General features: G+C 43.9%; 2 protein-coding genes across 2 annotated transcripts; both read right to left on the bottom strand.

Moving 5' to 3' along the window:
* Window positions 1–686: 686 nt before the first annotated feature.
* Window positions 687–9,841, bottom strand: LOC311121523 (interleukin-17 receptor C-like; the record flags this gene model as incomplete). The annotated part of the gene is made up of 12 exons (XM_084196003.1): window positions 687–1,483; window positions 1,811–1,849; window positions 2,073–2,199; window positions 2,916–2,966; window positions 3,071–3,309; window positions 3,404–3,461; window positions 3,601–3,657; window positions 3,781–3,920; window positions 4,800–4,910; window positions 6,093–6,221; window positions 6,380–6,404; window positions 9,725–9,841. 12 exons carry the CDS (start codon window positions 9,839–9,841, stop codon window positions 687–689), a joined length of 1,890 nt encoding a protein of 629 aa, XP_084052129.1.
* A 6,241-nt stretch (window positions 9,842–16,082) lies between these two features.
* On the bottom strand, window positions 16,083–16,883 carry LOC311121522 (interleukin-17 receptor E; the record flags this gene model as incomplete). Its single annotated transcript, XM_084196002.1, has 2 exons — window positions 16,083–16,319; window positions 16,590–16,883. Coding segments are annotated over 2 exons (531 nt in total), but the record flags the coding sequence as incomplete, so codon positions are not given.
* Between the last annotated feature and the right edge of the window lie 514 nt (window positions 16,884–17,397).

Raw genomic sequence — 17,397 nt, 5'->3', positions numbered from 1 at the left:
CCCTTCCCCAGATCTGTGCCACAACACAATCCTGTCTCGGAGGTCTACGGACAATTCCTTCGACCTCATGGCTTGGTTTTTGCTCTGACATGCACTGTCAACTGTGGGACCTTATATAGACAGGTGTATGCCTTTCGAAATCATGTCCGATCAATTGAATTTACCACAGGTGGACTCCAATCAAGTTGTAGAAACATCTCAAGGATGATCAATGGAAACCGGATGCACCTGAGCTCAATTTTGAGTCTCATAGCAAAGGGTCTGAATACTTTGTAAATAAGGGATTTCTGTTTCTAAAAACCTGTTTTCGCTTGGTCATTATGGGGTTTTGTGTGTAGATTGCTGAGGATTATTTTAAAAAAAAAATCCATTTTAGATTAAGGCTGTAACGTAACAAAATGTGGAAAAAGTAAGGGGTCTGAATACTTACCGAAGGCACTGTACAAAGGGCAGCATTCTCTAAACTGGAGTTGACAGTAGTTTTTCAGGAGCACAAAAGTGAATCATTTACAATATTAAGAGGTCATGCTCTACTTTGGACAGTAGCTCTAAAAGTGCATGAGATACAGTTTCAAGCCACCATCTCCTGAAGCCCTAATGACCATTATCTGATTATAGTATGTCAGTGCCACAGTTAGCATCCTGCGCAACAGGCCCCTGGTTCCTACCCAGCCTCTCCTGCCTTCTTAGACCCAGTCCACCCCGTTGGTCTTGGGGCAGGTGTCAGGGCTGGATGGTGGGGTGGTGAGACACAGCTGCAGAGGCACAGACTCCCAGGGGTCCTCAACCCCTGCACCAACACAGTCCTGGGGCAGCCCGGCCAGCCGTAACACTGCCGAACCCCCCACAAACCCTCTCAGCCCCCCAGCCAGAGTCTGTGAGGCTGCCCTGAGTCCCCCTGCCCGCCTCCGTCGCCCTGATGCTGCCCCCCTACCTCGCCCCAAAGCCAGTTCAGTCAGGAAGCCCAGGCTCTGGGAGGGGAGGCTGAAGAGCGGTAGCCCCCTGAAGAGCTCAGGCAGGGGGCGGCTGCCGCCGCCGGGAGGCAGAGATTCAAACTGCACGAGGGTGAAGCGTTCGCCGGCGCGGCCCTGCAGGTAGTCCGCCAGAATGCAGCTGAGCGAGGCACTGAAGACATCTGAATACGGAGATCGACACCCCACCCTTGACTCCCCATCCTCGTCACACCCCCTCCCCCGGAATGTATCCCTCTCCCAACCCCGGCTGCCCCACTCCTCAGCCCTCTCCCAGGCTGCCTGGGTGAGCACCAGCACCACTTTTCCCCCCTGTCTCTGCAGGCAGTCAAGCCGGGAGTGGAGCCATGGAACTGGTCCCAGGACACTGAGCTCGGCCCGGCTCCACAGGTCTAGAGACACACTGAAGCCCAGAGAGGAGAGGGACAAGCCCAGACGACACACCAGCCCTAGCACAGCCTGATCACTGTCAGGAGGGTACAGCAACACGATGTGGCCACCTCCTACTGCACCTGAGAGAGAGAGAGAAAGAGCGAAAGAGAAAGAGAGAGAGAGAAAGAGAGAGAGAGAAAGAGAGAAAGAGAAAGAGAGAGAGAGAAAGAGAGAGAGAGAAAGAGAGCGAGAAAAGAGAGAAAGAGAAAGGGTAGAGAAAAGTGAGGGAGAGGGGGAAGGACAAAAAGAGAGGAGCGGTAGAGGGAATGAGATCAAGGGAGAGAGAGAGAAAAAAGGGATAGAGAGAGGATGCTTATTCTTCTGAAGCATGAAGAAAGAATATAATTGGACTCAGCTATAATTGGAGACAGTGAATTGTGAGGGAATGTTTTAAAGGCTTATCTTACCTTTTATGTCCTCATCTTTCAACCATCTCCACACGTATCCTGTGGGGGAGATAAAAAGTGCAAGAATTACGATGAGGCGTGTGTGCTATAGTGTCCTAGCCTCAGTGCCAACCTGAGAAATTTGCTTCACACTCTCGAAAATGTCAGGCTGGCACCCAGGCTAGTAGTATTATATTCAAATATACAGTAGTTAATACATTTAGTGATTAGATAGCCTCAGAGATAGCTAATAATATTATTAATATATAGCTGCATCACTAACCTTTGAGAGCACCATGTATGATGTAGGCCCCAAGTATTGCCAAACAGATTAGTAGCAGCCCTATCAGGAGAGTCAGGCTCCATCGGTTCCGTGGTGCTATAGGGGAAGTCAGTCTGATTATATACAGCTGTGGATCAATGCCTCATAATCCATGATTGTGTCCATTATTTCTGCCAAATAAAATTGAGCTAATTGAGCACTAATCTCTATGTTGCACATTATAGAGACACAGATTAACCAATGAGCTAACCTGTTAATAATCCAGTAAATTTCACTCTTAGTGAAAAGGGTTGCAAAAGGGTTCTTCGCCTTTCCCCATCAGATAACCATTTTTTGTTCCAGGTAGAATCCTTTTTGGTTCCAGGTAGAACCCTTTTGGGTTCCATGTAGAACCCTCTGTGAAAAGGGTTCTACCTGCAACCAAAAGGGTTCTACCTGGAACCAAAATGGATTCTGCAAAGGGTTCTCATATGGGGACAGTAAAATAACCCTTTTAGGTTCTAGATAGCACCTTTTTTTCTAAGAGTGTTGGTCAGTTGCATTAATGAATTGATGACCATTTAACCAATCCTTAGTACAGTCAAATAGAGCATATAACGTGTTTAGAACTATAGGTAAATCTTATAAAATGTAACATATTGACCCTCAGGGGTGAAATGCGTACTTGCAAATGGACATAAGGGATCCCGCTTTGTATCCATCCCCTGTACTTTCATCTAGACAACAGGAAGCAGTGCAGTGTCAGCCATAAACACTTACAGTACTGCATTTCAAAGTAAGTACAGGCTCACAATTTCATTCATACAGTGCACACTGCCCACAGGTCAGTGGAGAAGTGTTTACCTGGACACACAAAGCAGGATGGGGGTTCACATTGATGAACTCTCCTCTTTTCTGAAAAAAAAACAACAACAACAGAAACACAACAGTCATGTTCAGTAAGGTCCTCAGTAAGGTCAAAGGTGAAGGGTAAGTTGACCTCACACGATTGGCCTTACCCAGTATCCGTGGAGAGTGGGCAACCACCCGGCATGTGTGTGGTTGTGCATTCTCTGCCTGGAGCCCTTCAACTCCTCGCAATGCCCCCCCGCTGAGCCCCTTCTGCATAGCCACAGTTCTCCCTCCAGACGACAGGGGGCAGTCACGTTCCAACTCAGCACCGTGCCGTTCCCTGCGTTCGTCTGAGCCTCCTCCACTGACACAGACACGTTGTTGTCCCACATTCTTTTGAAATGCTCTGAGAGAGGAATGGAGGCATTTGGGTGTTAGAATAACAAATGTCCAGAGTCATGAGTTCTGCGGTAGGGAAGGAATCTGATTGGCCCCCTTACCTTTGTTGTTCATGAAGGGGCAGATCTCTCTGTGTAGATTCTGTCCCTTCCACCAAACCTGTTGTAAAGCAACATACAAGGAATGTGCACATGTGACTCCTGCATGACAATGATCATGAATCTTCAATTCAGCATTGGAAACAAGTTGTTCCTCAGATTCGGTATGCTGAGCTGCAGAAAAATCAAGCAATGTTTACCTGAAAGCACAGACAGGGCGCTATAGACCTCAAAGGAATGCTCATCTCTCTCTGGCTCTGAAAGAAGAAGAAAGGACGTGAGAAAGAGAAGGTGACAGTGAGTAAGGAGGTCACAGCTTCACCTTATACAAATGTGTGCTTTACAAGCTAATGATGATAGTATTCTTTAGACATACTGACCCACGTCTGGTATCTGCAAGGCTCTCCAGGCCCGAACATCTGGCACATGCCCATCTCACTGGTCGGTGTCTTGTCAGAACTGTCCAGTTGGAGCATAGCCACACCTCTCTTCTTATCAATCACAGCTCGGAGCTTGGGCACTGAGACATATATCGAATGTCAGTCAATCAGGGGTTTAAAGGTTTAAACTAAAGCAGGTACAGTATAATACGATGGGGATGCAGGGTTGCATTTAAAATTATAGTGACTCACCATCACATTCTTTCACAACACCATCTAGGTCTGGGGAACAAACTAAGCGATAGAGAGGGGGAGAGAGAGAGAGAGAGAAAGAGAGAGAGAGAGAGAGTGAGAGCGAGAGAGAGAGTGGTAGTCAAAATACATGATCTGAGGAATGTATGTCTATCAGTAACGTCTTTATAGTACAGCTGTGGTATAGTGGTATAAACTATGCCTCTTACCATCTTCTAAGGAGGGGATAGTGGTGGTAACTGAGGTAGATAATGCGAGGATGTTGACTGGACTGCCATATTGTATTGGCTCCGGCTCCAACAATAAGGACAGCCACAGCTACAGAAGTCAAACATATTACATTACCTATTACATCCTAGGCTATGTTCTGTCCACTAAACAACCCTAGCAGTGCCCAAAGTTACCGAAAAGAACCGTAACATTTTTAATAGACAACAGTTTAATGACAGGCGATAAAGGGAATGTGTACCTCGGGAGGGTGCTGGTCCCACAGAGCTGAATGGATCAATGTAAATGTCACTTCTTTGCAGCGATTCAAAATGCTTGGGTAGCTGTAACACACTGTTACAGAAGCTGCTGGAACACACACAGTAGGAGAGACAACAGAGCAAGTTATCTACCATGAGAAAGTGCAAAAGACACAGGAACAGTCAACCACAAGTTTAGATTTAGTGACTTTCATTTATTTTACTTGACCGACTGGAACGCCCAAGGAGTGTGTGTGTGTGGGTGTGTTTTCTCTCTTTTGACACACTCTTTTTGATTACCTGTTGGGCTGGGTGGCATCCCCAGGAGACTCCCTTCTCTTAATTCCTTCTGCTTAGAGCTGTCATCTTCGTCACGGTAGTCACCAGACACTTCCTGGTCCTCATGCTTATCTGGGACAGCAGAAACAGCAACAACATGTAATGTGATGAAAACAGCAGAAACAGCAACAACATGTCATGTGCTGAGAACAGCAGAAACAGCAACAACATGTTATGTGCTGAGAACAGCAGCAACAGAAAAAAACATGTTATGTGCTGAGAACAGCAACAACATGTAATGTGCTGAAAACAGCAGAAACAGCAACAACATGTAATGTGCTGAGAACAGCAACAACAGCAACAACATGTAATGTGCTGAGAACAGCAACAACATGTAATGTGCTGAGAATCCCCAGGAGACTCCCTTCTCTTAATTCCTTCTGCTTAGAGCTGTCATCTTCGTCACGGTAGTCACCAGACACTTCCTGGTCCTCATGCTTATCTGGGACAGCAGAAACAGCAACAACATGTAATGTGATGAAAACAGCAGAAACAGCAACAACATGTCATGTGCTGAGAACAGCAGAAACAGCAACAACATGTTATGTGCTGAGAACAGCAGCAACAGAAAAAAACATGTTATGTGCTGAGAACAGCAACAACATGTAATGTGCTGAAAACAGCAACAACATGTAATGTGCTGAGAACAGCAGCAACAGCAACAACATGTAATGTGCTGAGAACAGCAGAAACAGCAACAACATGTAATGTGCTGAGAACAGCAGAAACAGCAACAACATTTAATGTGCTGAGAACAGCAGAAACAGCAACAACATGTAATGTGCTGAGAACAGCAGAAACAGCAACAAGATGTTATGTGCTGAGAACAGCAGAAACAGCAACAACATGTAATGTGCTGAGAACAGCAGAAACAGCAACAACATGTAATGTGCTGAGAACAGCAGAAACAGCAACAACATGTAATGTGCTGAGAACAGCAGAAACAGCAACAACATGTAATGTGCTGAGAACAGCAGAAACAGCAACAACAAATGAGAACAGCAAAGAGCTAAGAATAAACTCCAAAAGCCCCAGACCACAACCTATCAATACAATCCTGCTGTAGGTATGCCATGCTCATGTCCCAGACACGCAAAAGTCCCAGGCACAGTGTCGTCCTGTTGGAGTTAAGGTTAGTCGTGTAGTTAGGGATAGTGGGGTATGGGCTAAAGACTGTGGAATAGCATCCAGACATCACAGTTTCCTATAATGATAGTGTCTGCTGCAGCTGAATGGTTGAAGCCATTGGGCTACCTTTGATTATGAAGTAGACCATGACTCGCAGGCAGGGTTTGCAGTATTGACCGTTGGTGCAACACAGAAACACGCTGAGCTCCAGCCGCCTAACTTTCACACGACCCTTCATGCCAGGAAGGGCAACATCTAAGATGCAGAAAGGACAGAGAAATAGATGGAGAGAGAGAGAGAGAGAGAGAGAGACAAAGGGAGGTGGAAGGGTTAACCTATCACAATGTCATGATAAGTCTTCTAACATATTTTGGTTTATGATGGACTATACATGATGCATTGTATGGTCTCACCTTTTACACTGCAGTCAGTCAGGCCCTAAGGACAGAGCACAGAGATAGTGATTTCCTACAACATACCAGACCAGACACTACATAGATACATAGCAATACTTCCATTTAATATACGTGGCACATGTTCTTCCATTTAACTGCTCTAACTGTAACACAACTACCCTAGAGGTCAAATCTCACTACCTTGCTCCCAGAACCGTATCCTTGGAAATGGTCAACAGCAGTGGAGATGGAAAACTCAAGCCCTAGGATTGGGTGTCATGCTCTGGCCTGGTCATGAATACGTAATGAGCATTAAAACTCTGATGTGTCTGTGTGTGCTACAGTACAGACTGAGCTACACCGCATCTGTCAATCAAAACATGAATCTGCTCACTCAAACTGATCAAGTGTTTAACCAGCGCTGACTTAACGTGCATACAGTGCATTCTGAAAATATTCAGACCCCTTCCCTTTTTCCACATTTTGTTACATTACAGCCTTATTCTAAAATTGATTAAATAAATGCAAATCCTCATCAATCTACAAACAATACCCCATAATGACCAAGCGAAAACAGGTTTTTAGAAATGTTTTGGGGGAAAAATAATTACAAAAAAATACCTTATTTACATAAGTATTCAGACCCTTTGCTATGAGACTCAAAATTGAGCTCAGGTGCATCCGGTTTCCATTGATCATCCTTGAGATGTTTCTACAACTTGATTGGAGTCCACCTGTGGTAAATTCAATTGATTGGATAGGATTTGGAAAGGCACACACCTGTCTGTATAAGGTCCCACAGTTGACAGTACATGTCAGAGCATAAACCAAACCATGAGGTCGAACTAATTGTCCGTAGAGCTCCGAGACAGGATTGTGTCAAGGCACAGATCTGGGGAAGGGTACCAAAACATTTCTGCAGCATTGAAGGTCCCCAAGAACACAGTGGCCTCCATCATTCTTAAATGGAAGAAGTTTGGAACCACCAAGACTCTTCCTAGAGCTGGCCGCCTGGCCAAATTGAGTAATTGGGGGAGAAGGGCCTTGGTCAGGGAGGTGACCAAGAACCTGATGGTCACTCTGACAGAGCTCCAGACTTCCTCTGTGCAGATGAGATAACCTTCCAGAAGGACAACCATCTCTGCAGCACTCCACCAATCAGGCCTTTATGGTAGAGTGGCCAGACGGAAGCCACTCCTCAGTAAAAGGCACGACAGTCCGCTTGGAGGCACCTAAAGGACTCTCAGACCATGAGAAACAAGATTCTCTTGTCTGATGAAACCAAGATTGAACTCTTTGTCCTGAATGCCAAGCTTCACGTCTGGAGGAAACATGGCACCATCCCTACGGTGGAGCATGTTGGTGGCAGCATCATGCTGTGTGGATGTTTTTCAGCGGCAGGGACTGGGAGACTAGTCATTATCGAGGGAAAGATGAACGGAGAAAAGTACTAGAGAGATCGTTGATGAAAACCTGCTCCAGAGTGCTCAGGACCTAAGACTGGGGCGAAGGTTCACCTTCCAACAGGACAACGACCCTAAGCACACAGCCAAGACAACGCAGGAGTGGTTTCGGGACAAGTCTCTGAATGTCCTTGAGTGGCCCAGCCAGAGCCCGGACTTGAAACCGATCGAACATCTCTGGAGAGACCTGAAACTAGCTGTGCAGCGAAGCTCCCCATCCAACCTGGCAGCTTGAGAGGATCTGCAGAGAAGAATGGGAGAAAATCTCCAAATACAGGTGTGCCAAGCTTGTAGCTTCATACCCAAGAAGACTCAAGGCTGTAATCGCTGCCAAAAGTGCTTCAACTAAGTACTGAGTGAAGGGTCTGAATACTTATGTAAATGTTATATTTCCGTTTTTATTTTTGTAATTTTTTGCAAAAAAATCTAAAAACCTGTTTTTGCTTTGTCATTATGGGGTATTTACATTTACATTTTAGTCATTTAGCAGACGCTCTTATCCAGAGCGACTTACAGTTAGTGAATACATATTTTTTTTATACTGGCCCCCCGTGGGAATCGAACCCACAACCCTGGCATTGCAAACGCCATGCTCTATCAACTGAGCTACATCCCTGCCGGCCATTCCCTCCCCTACCCTGGACGACGCTGGGCCAATTGTGCGCCGCCCATGAGTCTCCCGGTCCCGCACAGTTAGCACTGCTATGCAGTGCCTTAGACCACTGCGCCACTCAGGAGTATAGGTATTGTGTGTAGATTGATGAGAAACTATTTTTTGTAATCAATTTTAGAATAAGGCTGTAATGTAACAAAAATTCAAGGGGTCTGAATACTTTCCGAATGCACTGTATGCCAGACTAGATCAGGAATTTAGTTTCCTCAGAGAGAGTTGCAGCTACTCTAGTTGTGATGTTTTCTTTCTGAAAGCCTCCTGCTATATAAGACAAATGGCTGTGCATGGTGCGTGCAAGTGAACTAAAGCTTGTCTGTGTGGTTGGTTTTTGCACGTGTCCTCCACGTATGACAGCTTACGTTCCACCCCACCCACTCATACAAACACATACACAGCCCACATTCATTTGCATGTGGTAAAGAAAGCAACACAGGTGTGTACATGCACATCCCAGCACACACACACACACACACACACATGCACACGCATACATATTTTATCACACCAGGCTGACCAGAGTACACAAAATAAATAGGGTGGTACAGGTGGGATTCTCATAAGCAGTTATAATCAAACATTTTTGTAGTACATTGGAAACTACAGGCCAAAACATTCCATGACCCCATCCAGCATCATCAGAGAACAATCTGAGTATATTGAGTTACAAGTCATAATGCTAAAACTATACAACCATACGGTAACGCTTCATTTTAAGGAGTCCTTATTACAGCGTAAATACATATGTAATTACACTAAAACAAGTATTGTAGTTCATTGTAATAACTCATAGTTACACTGTAATAACAACATGTAACTAGTGGTAATTGCAGTCTGTAATTACAGAGGTGTAACAACAAATACTTGTTACCATGCTAGTTACAAATGTTAAAGTTTCCGATAGCATCCCATCTCACCATATTGGTCAGTGCTATTGGATCCTTGGGACGTCCTTACTCTAAAGCCTAACCCTAACCTTAACCCCTACCCTTACCCTGACCTTAACCTTAACCCTTAACTTAACCATTTTAAATGTCAACTTCAATGGGGTAGGGACATCCCAAGGATACTTACCAATCATACTTTTATGCAATAGCAGCTATACCTTTTCAGTATGTAGTCTAAATACAGTACTTGCAATATTACCTTTATAATTGAAATCATTTAAAAAATCAATAAACAATTTAAGATAATGTAACAGGCCTAATGTTAATTTGCTCCTTCTTTTACCTGGTCGCAGGTGAGTCGATGTGTGCCATCTATCATCTCTAGCGTACCTGCAGATGGGGACCTTAGCTGCAGCAGTAACAGTAGGACAAAGTGAGTACAAGGGAACAGGCGAGCCATTGTCACTTCAACACCCTGGACAGCGCTTCTGCGTCCAGGTCCAGGCCTTTCTGTGCCTGCGCCCTGTCCGGAAAGTCTGTCTCGAAAAGTGAAGGTAGTTGTGCAGATCACACTGATTCCAACATCATTACCGAGAGGCAAGATAATTATACTCGTCACATCCCAACATTTACTGGCAGTCCCCCAAAGGCACAGTGTTTCTCAGTGAGGTCTTCTGCAAGGTAAACACTGGCAATTTCCTGGGCACTGAAACGGAACCTGCCGAAGATCCTGGACTGCTGGAACCACGTAGGCTAAACAGGACCCAACCTGGCTGAGAGAGAGAGAGAGGGAGGAGGGTGGTAAGTTAATCAATTGCAAGCTGAAGTAGGCTATTAAAACATTAAGCAGGCTATATTTCTGTATTGAATAAGATACATTTCTCAAGCACAGAACGAACTAATAACTGTGTGTAATTCATATATTAATGCAGAGCGACTTATTCATATTTCAATTTCAAAAGTGAACTTCAATTTTACTTACCGTTGGGTGTGTGGACATGCACCTGTTGTATCAGGTAGATCAACAGTTGTCTAGCTAGTGACACGGGTGCTCTGTGACACTAAATCCAATCTCCTGAAAATATCACAAATGGCATTCTATGAATGTAGAGTGAGTGTGTGACAGTCAGGAGGACGACAGAGGGGAGGTGTGTTTACCTGAAAGGGTGGCTCAATTGCACTGAATGGAGTTGCCAGTTAGATTTCTTGCCATTTAGCTTTTTTAGTAAACCATGACAGTCCAGTGTGTCTGAAAATTATGCTTATACGGATTCTGCTGCTTTCCATAGGTACATAAATTACTGAAGTTCAGTTACAGTAGGCTAACCCCCTAAGGTTGATGTCCGCGCCCCTGAGGAAATATACAACATGTCTCATGACTCCTGCGTGCATTGTTGACTATGACCTTGCTTCTTTACCCGCCCATGGGACAGACTATGTATGTTCCCACACTCGGGACTTGGACTCCCATCCTATTCTAACCACCTCTCGCCGGCTTTGTATTCATGTTACCTGATGAAATTGCTGTACAATATGATCTTGTTGCCATCTGATGCACATTCAAATGTCATAAAAAATTAACACTGCAGAGCTCTCCCTTTCCTCTGCCGTGCCCTGATTGTATTACTGCTGATGATATCTGGAAATGTGCATGTACACCCTGGCCCATCTACTGTTGCTAGCCCCAATTCTGACTTGTGCTCTGATATCTGCTTCACTGATTTCTGCTCTCGTAAAAGCCTGGGCTTTCTGCACGCTAACACAAGAAGCTTATTACCTAAAATTGATCAATTGAAAGTCTGGGTTCACAGCTCCAATCCAGATGTGTTGGTCATTACTGAGACATGGTTAAGAAAAAGTGTTTTGAACACTGATATTAACCTTTCTGGTTATAACCTTTTTCGGCAAGACAGATCTTCCAAACGTGGTGGAGTAGCAATCTTTACCAAGGAACACCTTCAGTGCTCGGTTGTCTCCACCAAGTCTGTCCCCATACAATTTGATTTGCTGGTTTTAAGCATTAAACTTTCAAACAGCCCTTTGTTGACTGTTGCTGGGTGTTATCATCCACCATCAGCACCGGCCTGTACCCTACCTGCCCTAAGCTCTCTCCTGGCCCCTTACACTAAATCTGAATTTGTCCTGCTAGGTGACCTAAACTGGGACATGCTTAAACCACCTGACCAAGTCCTAAAGCAATGGGACTCCCTAAATCTTTCTCAGATGATTACCAATCCCACAAGGTATGACTCCAAACACCCAGAAAAGGCTACTCTCCTTGATGTTATCCTCACAAATAATCCTGATAGGTATCAGTCTGGTGTTTTCTGTAATGACCTTAGTGATCACTGTTTTACAGCCTGTGTTCGTACTGGCTACTCAGTAAAACGACCTGTCCTGATTTGTCATAGACACTTGCTAAAAACGTTAATGAGCAAGCCTTCCAAAGGGTGGCTATTTGAAGAATCTCAAATATAAAATATATTTTGATTTGTTTAACACTTTTTTGGTTACTACTTGATTCCATATGTGTTATTTCATAGTTTTGATGTCTTCACTATTATTGTACAATGTAGAAAATAGTAAAAAATTAAGAAAAACCCTTGAATGAGTAGGTGTTCTAAAACATTTGACCGGTAGTGTATATATGGAGACTGTTTAGTGCCAAAAATAAGGGGTTAAATACATGTTTGAAAAAACAATCGGTTGTTCCATGTAGTAGAATCTGTTATTCATTGTGTTTGTATGGGCTAATAGCAGTAAGGCCCCACCCTCCCCGGCTTAGACAGGGCTAAATTCCTTGGAATCGTATGCCGTTTTTGCTAAATTCCTTGGAATCGTATGCTGTTTTCACTAAATTCCTTGGAATCGTATGCTGTTTTCACTGGAATTACCCACCTTAGTGACTCAGCCTATTGCATTTGCAGGTTATAGTAGCCTATCTTGTTAATGATTCACATAGTGCCATTGATCCACAGACTGTCTCCAACTGGGACAATAACATTTAAAGGGATAGTTCGCGATTTTGGCAATGAAGCCCTTTATCTACTTCAGATGAACTCATGGATACCAGTTTTATGTCTCTGCATGCAGTTTGAAGGTTGCTAGCATTAGTGCAATGACAATGAAGTCTATGGGAGCAGCTAGCATGCTAGCTGTTCCTGTAGAATTCCAGTCATTGCGCTAATGGTAGTTAGCATTGGCTCATGAAGCCACCTCTTACTTCCTTCATAATGGACACAGATACATAAAAATGTATCCACGAGTTCATCTGACTCTGGGGAAGTAGATAAAAGGCTTCGTTACCAAAGTTCCGAAGTATCCCTTTAATAAGTGGTTGTCACAGCCTGGTCTCATAGACTAGACGTAACATAGTAAACGTCAATCCGGGACAGTACTTGCATTTTAGCTAACCCTTCCCTAACCCTTTTAGCCAACCCTTCCCTTAACCCTAACCTTAACTATTTTAGCTAACCCTTCCCCTAACCTTAACCTTTAACCTAACTCCTAAACTTAACCCTAAATTTGTAACATATTATACGAAATGGGTGACGGACATCCAAAAATTAATACATACCATACAAAATGTAACATATCATACTAAATGGAGTGTCTCGGATTTAAGTACAGAATAATACGAAATTATTACGAAGTTATTCATTATTAAATCACCACCTCACTACGGCCATTCCAGTGTAGACCCCCTGCGAATTGTTCCCTATATTCCAATTTTACATATTTTTTGAATGAAAGTCTTATCAGCCTGAAATGAAACAATGTTATATTTTCTTTCTCCATAAGAGCTTAACCATTAACCAGTGACCTGAGATTGGCATGAGAGGTGAACTGAGGTAAATACCTAAAGTAGGCAATCATTATTCCATAGCCACTCTCTGGGCAGGCTGTCAGGTTTCATGCTTTATGGTCTAATCTCAGGAATTCATTGGCACAGACACACACACACACACAGATGTTATGATTATTTTGCATTAGTTTGTTTCACACATCTGGAAAATGATGAAACAGACTTAGTTTCTTAGTTAGCTTGTTGACTAAGCCGAGGTATGAATGAGAGGGTTAGATGTAGGTTAGAGATGGGCTATGCCAGGTACAGTATGTACTCTATCGCATACATACAGTAGTTTCTCTATTTTTTTCACCTGATCAGTCCTGGTAAGTCTGGCGTGTTGTTTTACAACATCAACGCCAACATTTACTGATAACATCACTCAGTTGTGTCGGGTTGTTCTGAGTTCAGTTTAATGGAGAGAACCTATCATCATGCACCTGCAATGTTGACGAACATTAAATAGGCAGCTTTTCCACACAGATGCCTGAGGGAATAATGTTGATGTATGTTTGCTTAGCTGGTGTCAGAAAGATAAGCATGATGGACTTTAAGACAAACTTACCATAGATAATACATAGAACAAAAATGTCTATAGAAAGCATAAATGCAGAAGATCTTTTTATGAGGCCAACAGCTAATATCAAAGTGAAAGATATTTACAAAATAATACACATTTTTACAATTTTACAAAAGAGCATTTCAAAATGTATGCAACATGCACTCATAAGCCCACACACACTGGTAGAATGGTAGATAGGGTAAACGCATAAAAATTTGTTCTGAATACAGATCATTTTAAAGGGGGCAATCTGCAGTTCAAACAATAACAAAGCATTACCCCGCCACTGTTTCAGTAAACAGCTGAGGGATGGGGCTAAAGAAATGTAACCACTCTCAAATTCCTAAACAAAGCTATGGATGCATGGGCTGACCATCCATGACATCACAATTATAGTTTGAACCATGTTTTGAGGCTAGGTTATACAGTGTTTGTTTACAATAACATTTTTTATAAATAGTGGAGTAAAACAAGCATATATTTTGGTTTCTGATGGGGTATGCCAGTTGAACTAAGCTCATGAGGCCTTATTAAGTTATATTCTTCAAGAATCAAATAATTAATTTATACGTCCAAAAATGTATGTAGCAACGGCATATTGCCCCTTTAGACTTGAATGAAAACTACTCTGCCTCTGTTAACTGTTTATTTATAAACATGACCTACTACTCAAAAGCCTGGCTAGAAAAAATGTGTGTTATGACAAAAGGTTCCAGATGCTTTGCATACAGTTCACTGACTTTGTGGGAGTATGGAATGTGAGTCGTTGGTGATATTTGAATAATACTGGTTCACTGCCAATCTGAAGGGGCTTACTAACAGTAGTTTAATACTAAAGAACTGTAGCTCAGTTGGTAAAGCATGGTGCTTGCAATGCCAGGATAGGGGGTTTGATTCCTTGGACCACCTGTAGGTAAAATGTATGCACGCATGACTGTAAGCTGCTTTGGATAAAAGTGTCTGCTAATTTCATTATATTAAAATTATAAAGGTCAGGCTTTGATACTATAGCAGGCTCTATGTCTGTACTCTGTGTGTCCAGTGAGTAAATCAACGCTTAAATCTTCATTTTAATTGAATAAAAGGCTATTTGAACTAAAAGGAGGTGCAATGAGAAAATACATTATTAACACAGAAGTTATTTTATCTTTTTTGAATGCCATGTTGATAATAACTACATACTGCGAAGTGAAATATTCTGAAAACAAAGTCTTAAATTATTAAAATGTTAAACTAAAACCATAATGTCCTTGGACTAAAGAATGAGTCACTAAGGTATCTATTTCTTATATTCAGTAGGTTACAGTACACGGTCCATAGGAGCTCATTGGAGCAGACCGGTTGCTATAGAGCTGACATATCCCTCTCCAGTTCAGGTCATCACAGTGTAGGAATGGTCTCTATACCCAGACATAGATAGTATAGCATCCATAATCCCCCATGGCACTGTGCATAACCAAGCAGTTCTACAGCCACCAGTTTGAGAGATGGACAGGTGCTGGTTCAAGATGGGGCACGTTGATGCTGTGTACTTCAGTATAAATACATTTTTAAATGTTCTCGAAAGGACCTGACAGTCATGTGGAAAGTGGAGGCTTGGGTAAAACAACAGTTTGGATGTACAGTAGTTGCCCGCAGAGCAAAGATATCACATCATTTGATCAACTACTGTTGACATTGAGAATGATTAAGTATATCCAGTCTCTTCACTGGAGCACCTGTGGTGAGGGTATTCAGTTTCATACACTAAACCACTAGGTTGAAGTTACAACCTGACTTTCAGGCAAACTCACTTAGATAAGGCTGATGTGTGGCTTCACGGTCAGGTTCAAACTGTACACTCAGCATACAAAGCATAAACTGTGGACATATGGGGGATGTAGCCCAGAGGAGAATATTTACCTACTCTTCACCAGTAGGCAAATCAAGTGGTAAGGTCTCTTAGTAGTTTTATGAATACCCCCTATTGACTTTGGTAATAAGCCCTATGAGATGCTCAGTGTCTCTGCTCCACTGTTTGGTTCACTACACCACCCATGTGCTCTGCCTCATGTTACAGTCAAGACAAAAGTCTGGCCCCTGTAAAAAGGTGAAACCTGAGATGCCCTGCCTCATCACCATGGTGACCCGCTGAGCAACTACTTCTCCGCAAAGTGCTTGGCTCTGTCCTCTCCTCATTAGTTGACAACGGCAACACATGCCTGTTCAGTGTCCTCTCTGATATCACTTCCTGTGATGATTTCGGTTTTAGCCCCTCCTCTTCCTGTGACAACGACACTCTGAGCCTGTGAGTTAGTCGTCGTGCCAACCAAAGTGACAGTGTATTGGAGAGGAACAGTCCCAGCTGCCAATCACACTGTTCCTCCCTCTAGCGGTCCTGCCCAGCTCACGTATCAGGCCTCCGAAATCCTGAGGCAGGCAGTAGCGCGGGACTCCTCTGAGGTCCTTGGGGATGTCTCGGCTGTGACAGAGGCCCTGGAAGTAGACAATGGTGAAGCCGTGGACCCTGCCTTCCCCCTCTAGTGCCCCCTGCAGACAGGACAGGGCAGCCCTGAACACTGGCCCTGTCACTGAAGAGGGCTCTCTCTCCTCTCCGCTCCTACTCTCCTCTTTCCATTCCCCTCCTTTCTTCATTCCTGCTTGCTCCTGTTCCCCTCTTGTTTTCTCAAGTCCTTCCATCTCTTCTCCTCCCCTTTCCCCTTGTTGCATCTCCTCTCCTTTACTCCCTCCTGTCTTTTCCCCCTCTCTCCTATCCCCTCCCTCCCTCTCTTCTCTCCAGCTCCTGTAAGACTCCTTAGCCTCTGCGCTCCATACGATCAGCATCTGGCCTCCTGCCTCTCTAACTGCCTCCCACTGTCCATACAGCCAGGGCACAGGGCCCAGTTCAGCCACCCCAGCCCAAGACCTCTCCACAGCCCCAGGACCAGCCCCAATGGAGCTCTGGGCCCACAAAGCCATGCGCACTTCAGCACACAACTCCCCCTGTAGGAAGGAGGCCAAAGCGCACACGGCAGATACATGGGCTGACTGCTCTGAGGAACACACCAACAACACAGGCCTCTGGATGAATAGCCAACCTGCAGGGAGAAAGAGGGGGGGGAGGCAGAGACACACACAAAGACATATACAAAGAAGTAGAGGGTCAAGGGAAGAGAGCGAGAGACAGACAGACAGACAGACAGACAGACAGACAGGCAGACAGACAGACAGACAGACAGACAGACAGACAGACAGAGAGAGAGAGAGAGATTGAGAGATTGAGAGAGAGAGAGACAGACAGAAAGACAGAGAGAGAGAGAGAGAGAGAGAGAGAGAGAGAGAGAGAGAGAGAGAGAGAGATTGAGAGAGAGAGACAGACATAGAGACAGACATAAAGACAGACAGACAGACAGATCGACAGACAGACAAAATAGAGATTGGAAATGATTTTCATTTATTGCTTGATTTCTCAATTATTTAGCTAATGATGGCCATTATGCCGTTGGTATTAAATCAATGGATAAAATTAAGTGTGTTAGGTTTGAAGGATAAGGTGAGACTGACAGACACACAGACAGAGCAGATAGGTCAAGGACAGCACTCAATATTAATGCAATGCAATATGACT

This window comes from Coregonus lavaretus (genome assembly GCF_964263955.1).
Source record: "Coregonus lavaretus genome assembly, contig: HAP1_SCAFFOLD_2329, whole genome shotgun sequence".
NCBI lineage: Eukaryota > Metazoa > Chordata > Actinopteri > Salmoniformes > Salmonidae > Coregonus > Coregonus lavaretus.
This window is presented reverse-complemented; position numbering and strand designations above follow the sequence as displayed.